Source organism: Chaetura pelagica, unplaced genomic scaffold (assembly GCF_000747805.2).
Source record: "Chaetura pelagica isolate M959 unplaced genomic scaffold, ChaPel_1.0 scaffold39, whole genome shotgun sequence".
Lineage (NCBI taxonomy): Eukaryota > Metazoa > Chordata > Aves > Apodiformes > Apodidae > Chaetura > Chaetura pelagica.
The window spans coordinates 2,924,932-2,932,234 of record NW_009954614.1 but is presented as its reverse complement, the minus strand read 5'-3'; the positions used below and the strand labels follow the sequence as shown (position 1 = coordinate 2,932,234).

General features: G+C 34.0%; 1 protein-coding gene across 1 annotated transcript in view; it reads left to right on the top strand.

Moving 5' to 3' along the window:
- Positions 1 to 938: 938 nt before the first annotated feature.
- Positions 939 to 7,303, top strand: part of CADM2 (cell adhesion molecule 2) — a gene marked incomplete at its 5' end in the record, with an annotated part of 191,978 nt that continues 185,613 nt past the window's right edge. The window contains 2 exons of the mRNA XM_010005524.1: positions 939 to 978; positions 3,054 to 3,203. Of these exons, the coding sequence (XP_010003826.1) occupies positions 939 to 978; positions 3,054 to 3,203 (190 nt within the window). The remainder of the gene's footprint in view (positions 979 to 3,053; positions 3,204 to 7,303) is intronic.

Below are 7,303 nucleotides of genomic sequence, written 5' to 3'. Positions count from 1 at the left end.
TAATATTTTTGGTCCCATTAAAGGGTATGCAGTGTTCATTCTTTTGGCATTGTTCTGTCTAATTTTTTTTACCTTTCTTGGCACTTGGGTGAGTTTCTAGATTTAATTTAAGTCACATTTTTCTATACCTCTTTCTCCACTCCAAGCTTCATGTGAAGGTGTGTGCATTTTCTCCAGGTCTTCACAGCTTCTGTATTGGTACAGGATAGGATTAATGCTTTGGTTTCCCTTTTACATGCTAGGTCAATTCTTGCTTCCAAAAAATCAGTGTGCAGTACAGTTACCAGAGAAAAGAAAGTTCTGACTTTTTCAGATCATGGCATCCACAGTTTCCATTAAAATGGTTAGTCAGAAAAGTTTACCTACGAACCACTGTTATGGTCAAATGGGTCTATGACTTGACAATCATTAGCAAATTATAGACTACATACACACTGATGTCTTCATAATAAGAACTATAATATCAGAAAGAGAATAAAGGGTAATCCTTGGGGGATTTCCCATGTCAGGGTAATGGTGTCCTAAATCATTAAAGCAATTTGTTTGGTTGGTTTTTATTAAACTATCTTCCATTCTTTAATGTAAATGACAGATTTCACTATGCTGTATCTCTGGCATTAGGTTCTGTTTAATACTTGTATGAAAAAAAAATATTGTAGCCCCTGTAGCTTCTTATCCACAACTCATACTTTAGAAGGTTATTTCTTTGGCAAGATTCCTGTAATTTAGTGGAAGTAATAACAGCCTGTGTGCATTTTTCTGGATTTTTAAAATTCTAATTTAAGCAATAAGCAATTTATGCAGTAACTTGAGGTTCCTTGACACACTGGAATTGAAAGAGGAGAAATGTAAGGAAATGAGAAATCTTTTCTGTTCTTTGGGTTTGTTTTTTTTTGTTTTGTTGTGTTTTTTTTTCCATCCTTATTTAATATTTTTCACTCATCAAGTATTTCTCAACATGTGGTTTCAAGAAGCAGGGTTTGATTAATGAAGTGTCAGATATGGAGGATTTCATAAGCATTTTGGCATTTATTGTTTGCCGCATTTAAATTAGCCATGGTGTTTTCAGTGTTCAGTATTTTTTATTTACTATATCTGTTTTTCTGTTAATAGTAAATACCCTTTTATAGTAAATACCAGAACATAGTAAATTTTTATGTTTAGACATATACAGGAGGTTGGTATTTGTACAGAAGTTATACCAGTTATTCAGATTGGTATTTTGATGGAAATCTTTTTAATTTAAATTTTATTTTAGTTTTTTAAACCAAGACAAGGAGGTATTTTTGTTCAAATGAAAAGTTCATTGTAATTTCATTTATTGAGATGACCTTTCCTTAGCACTGCTGATATTTTACTTTTTTTTTTCCAAGCTATAAACACATAATTTTTTATTTTTTATTTTTTGTATAGTATTTGTGGAGAGTGTTAGGCTACCTAAACACTAGTGGTTTCAATGCCATAGATGCTTAAATGCCAGGCCTAAGGCCATCAAAATAATTTTACATAGCAAAATGGACAGCTATCAAAATCTTGCTGGGATTACGTTTTTTGCAGTATCAACATGTCAAATAGAAATTCAGCTATTAATTTCTTGTTTAGTAATTTCTTACTGAGATCATCTGAAAGCCTGTATACTAGATAATAGACTTGTATATTATCATGCCTTCCATATGGAAGATATGCCTCAGTTTAACTGAGCCAAGAACAACTCTGACATGAGCCACTAAAATAGGATATTTCTGTGTAGGTTTTATGCCAAAATTTTGATTATGTGATGGTATAATTAGTGGATATTGTATATGTAATTTTCTTAATGTATTTAGGACATCCATGAGCTTGTTCATTCCTGTAGATCTGTAGAGAGATTTTTCATGTTCAACAAATCTCACTTGAATGTCAATCTTGGTATTATACTTCTTATCCTAATGGCTCTGCCTACCCTTGAGTGCCTCTTGTATTAATAGAACCTATATAAAAGCAGGAGAAGAAAGAAGCATATATTTGATTTAGACTAATGGGTTGTCTTTCTTTTGCTTTGTGTCCTTGAATAATATCTTCCAGAAAATGATGTGTCTTGCTTATTACTGAAGAACTTTTCTTTCCCCACCCATGTTAGAAATTACTTCCATGTTCTCATTGTGCTCCCTTGTTGCAATACTCTTTGTCAAAATGTGTTGTGTTTCTTTGACAAAGAGTGTGCTATTCTCACAACGCGTAAACACTTTAGTCTAACTATGCCATTGAAAATGCTTGTGATTCAAGAGCCTGGGTTATACTGCTCCTGTATTGTATAGAGGCACTTGGAAATCTTCCCAGGGACTTTTCAGCAAGCGCTTAATGTGATTCATAATGCTCTGGGATAGAATCGCAGATGTGAGAGAGACCTACTGCATCATCACTTCCATTTTCATATGAGATCAGGTTATATTCCCTCAACAGAGGATGCATCCACTATTAGGTTCCCACTGCATTTGCTCTTCAACAACTTTCTAAGCCTGGCAGGAAAAACATGGTCCTGAGAATTTTTTAACAAGTATAAAAAGAATTAGACAGTGAAGGCTGGCCTGTCTCTCCATTTTAAAATTCCTATGCAGATTTTTTGTTAATGCTTTGGGTGATGTTTGCAACAGCCATTTAACTATATTGTTTCTATTGAAACATCTAAGTAGGTATGTAGCAGATGAGCCTTATGTGTTAGCACATCTTATATGTATGGTATGTCTGAGGAGATAAAATTGCAGAATATTTCTTTGTAACTAATTAGTATAACTTACCGGCAGGGGGGAGGAGGGGTGGCAAGAAGGGGAAAAATCCCTTATTTCTTAATTAGCCTGTCTGTTTCTTGGATATCGAGAACATCTTGCAATTTTTATTATTTTATTATTATTATTTTCCCAGATATATGCTACTTTCTTTTTTGGTCAGAATAGATCTCACTGAATTCAGTCTCTGTCATCTTTGGGAAGTTGCTCCAGTAAATTCAGTTCTGCAACTCAAATCCTTTGTTTTTTCTCTTTCTCTCTTTCTTCATCCCTCCCCTTCCTCCTCAGGAAGCCAAGGACAGTTTCCACTTACACAGAATGTCACTGTTGTTGAAGGGGGAACAGCAAATTTGACCTGCAGGGTCGATCAAAATGATAACACCTCCCTCCAGTGGTCAAATCCAGCTCAACAGACACTGTACTTTGATGACAAGAAAGGTAAGTCTTTTTCCTGAATTCATGGTTCTTCATAATTTTTTTCTAAGAAAGAAATGTTTAAAGGCATTTTCCTTTAATATTTTAAGTTAAAATATTTAATAGGAATATATGTGTTCAGATATAATTATTACATAATTCTTTGTGGAAGGAAATTCACTGAAGTGCTCCCTTGTGTATAAAATTATATGTTATTATTAAAGGAAAATATTATTTGAAATTCTTTTTCACAATCTAATTTGGAGAACATCCTTGCAAAATGTCTTGGAAGAGGAATTAAGAGGTGGTGAGATTCCAGCTAGGGAAGAAGTCTGTGAAGTGTGTGTGTGTATTATATATATATATATATATATATCTCCACATAATTGCATTTTCTCAGAGATTTCCCATCATTCCTTCTACCACAGACTTGAATGACTACATTTTTAGCTACAACAGGGTGAATAAATTAATATATATTTATATATATATATATATATATATCTTTAAAATATCATATCACATTAGTTGCTTCAAGTGTCCTGCAGGGTTTTTTGGCTTTTAGTGCAATATGCAGTTGCTGTGGTAGGTGTTTTTACTGGAAAAGCTAGTAAAAATGCTGGTTTAGTACTCTGATTTTTGCAATTATATCATGCACAGATTTTATTTAGTTAAATGAGAGAGGAAAAAAGACAGGAAAATGTCCATTTCTTACAAAAAGAAGAGCATTATCGCTGCAGTAAAATACTTTTCCAATACATTTATCTTAGTCTGCAATGAAAAAGCATTGCTTTTTACATAATAGAATGGTAACATAAAGACTACATTAGATTTCATAAAGAAATCAAAACTAAATTTATGAGGAATGAGTTAATCACTTGGCTTAAAAAATGCAAAACCTTTAATGTTGATTTCCATAGTAAAGAAGTTCAGCAGCATTTTATACTTAATTCTGCTGCTTGAATTTATTCTGAGAAGTGCTACATACTCTGGAACATATTTTAGCAAGTGGAGTTACTCCTCTGTTTAAAATTTAAGAAGTGCTGTCCAGATGCTTTGCTGAATGATTACAAGACTTTAGAACACCTTGCAGGACTGAAAATACTTTGTGGATCTATGTACTGCAATAAAAGTAAAGTCTAAAATGTGTAATTTTATACCTGCAGAAGCTACAATCAAAATATGTTTTTTGCTATTAATGTGATAGCTGAATAGAATCTCTGTGGTGTTGAAGTGGTTCCTTTTTCTTTTGTCTAATTTCCTGTAGTGTTTAATTATTTGATTTGCAATTTCTTTGCATACATAAGTACATTTTGAATATAGGATTGAAGATGAGAGTCTGATAAGGTACAAACTTTTGAGCTGTAAGTTTAGTCCTGTAACCTTTACTCATGCAGACCCCTTTATTTTAGTTGTAATCATTAGTGATTTGGGATGGATAAATGATGTCTGAAAATCTAAAAGCGGAGAGAACTTGTCTGTTCTAAGAACACATCAATACTCAAAAAATCTATATCTTTTATAAAATAAGTGACATTTTAAGGGATGCTGAGAAGGACATGGGAGGACTGCAAATAAAATAATTTGAACTTTGTAGCCATTTTGGTGTGAATTGAATTTCCTATGTCCTTTCGCTGGATCTGTACTTTTGCAATGAAGAATTGAAGTTTGTATTACTTTTTAATATAATAAATTGAAGCAAGAGAATTTGAATGGCATGCAACATAGTAAGTACTTAGAAGCAATTTATATTCTCCACAGAAAATATGGGGAACTGTAGTGTGTCAGTTTAAAAGACCACACTCTGTTGAACTTTTTTCTTGTCCCAAGACTTCAAGGAATACCTGATGATTCATTTTATGGAGGGATTACTGTTCATCTGTTAGATAGAAAAATGTGGTCTTAACGTATTCAGTTTTTCTTAGATCAGTGAAGCTTTCCATTCTGTGTGACGTTTCCAGACTTGAGTATACCAAGGAAAGTGATCAGTGCGTCCAAGTCTTACATGGAAAACATTCAGCCATTTCTGAAAATGAAGTTAGAGCTTTCATTGTCATTTTTTTCTGTGTGTATATGTATGTGTTCATCTAAGTAAGAAAGATAATTCCTTTTAGTGCCATTGATCTCTCTCCATTTTTGAGCCAAAATGTAGAGAGATATTTATGGCTCTGCTGTTGTGGTGGTTTTCTCAGTAAATGATGGCAAGTGCAACTGTAAAGGCTTCTTTTTTTTTTTTTTTTTTTTTTTTTTTTTTTATAGACAATTTGTCACACAAATGACAATGACACACACAGGATTGATGGTGTATTTATTTTATATCTGGAAGCATAAAAAAAAATAATGAGGAAACCTTTCTGTTGATAGCTTAATATTTTAATAATTATAAGAGAGTCAGGCAGTAAAATGAAGGAAGTCAGGTAAGTATCAAGAGAGTCCTAAGTGCAGCAGTAGATGAGTGAGATGATAGCTCTGCAAACGGTAACATAGGAGGTTTCATGTGAACATCAGAAAAGGCTTCTTTACTGTGAGAGTGACAGAGCCCTGGAACAGGCTGCCCAGAGAGGTTGTGGAGTCTCCTTCTCTGGAGACATTCAAAACCTGCCTGGACACGTTCCTGTGTGATGTGCTCTAGGTGATCCTGCTCTGGCAGGGGGGTTGGACTAGATGATCTTTCGAGGTCCCTTCCAGCCCCTAAGATTCTGTGGTTCTGTGTCATTATATGGCAGAACAAATGCCCAAAATAGAGCCATTGTCCATGCAGAAAAACTAGAGGGCAGGACCCCTTTAATATTCACACTTCTATCTTGAGCAAGTTGGTTCCCTTGTCTTGCAAAAACATTTTCTGACCAAAATAGAACTTGCTGTAAGGAAGGAAAAAAAGAGTTTCCTTGGTCAGATTGAGGGAATGTCTGCTTCCCCTTCCTATGCCTTTCAATAAGGAGTTTGTAATTAGTCTCCATTTTACTAAAATGGATGTCGTATATTATAAAAAGCATGTTCATGTCACTGCTTTCTTAGAAACTATGATGCAATCATTGACTTTGAAAGTAGGAACCATATTCTTTTTCTGTTTTTCTTTTTCCTTTTTCTGTTTTAGATATTTTAAAAAAAACAAGGAAATGCAGTGAGCCAAATCCACTGACGCTTTAGCTACATTGTTTATATTTTGCTGGTTCTTTTCACATACTGCAATGGCCACTTGGTTTTAAGTTAAGATTTTGCTCAGTTAAGAGGATTTTGTGGCTGATAAAGAACACTTCCTCTCCCACCCTCCCGCTAATTTAATATTTATTTAATATTTATGAAGAAGACAAAGACTATTTTTAACTTGAGACACTTTTGGCACCTTGCCTATACAGTCTTCTGATGATACAGATAGAAAATGAGTGGAGTTTTGTTCCAGAAAAGGCAATGCTATAGATTTAGTGAATATAAAGCCACAGTTCAGGTGTTTCTAGGTGCCTATCAGTTGAAGTAGTTGATTTGTTTTTTGTTGTAAATTTAGGCCTAAAATCTGTTTGATTCATTATGATGACAGGAATTGGGAGAGAAAAGAAATCCTGTTTTCCTATAGGAAAATGAGTTACAGCTTTATTTTATTAGCTAGGCAAGGTAAAACCATTGCTTATCTACAACACTTATTTTGACACTCTAAAATTTATTAAAGCTGAAACTAACCTTGTCTTTATTTTAACACCAAGTAGCTAGAATGTGTGAAAATACAAATGTTTAAGGTTGTGAATTTGGTCTCATTAATGACCTGTCTCCTTCAGCATGTTATCTCTGTTGTCCTTTCTGGTACTTCTTTTTCTCTGGTTCTTATGCCTTGTAGCTTCAAGGACATTGTGTATTTTTAACTCTTCCTCTGTCATTTGAAGCATTAAGTCTTCACCTGATAGTAAAAAAAAAATAGATGGTCTAGTTGCATAACTGAGTAAACAGCCTTAAATTTTAATAGGCTTAACAACCTTACTAAGACCCCCCTTGGTTTCCCACCCTGGCAGACAGAATTTTAAAGATTGTGTCTTCCTGGAAAATATACATTCACAGCTCACCCTGAGCAAGTTCAGATTCTTTGGAAATGAATGCACATTGCATGCTGCACATGAAATGAGATTTTCCCT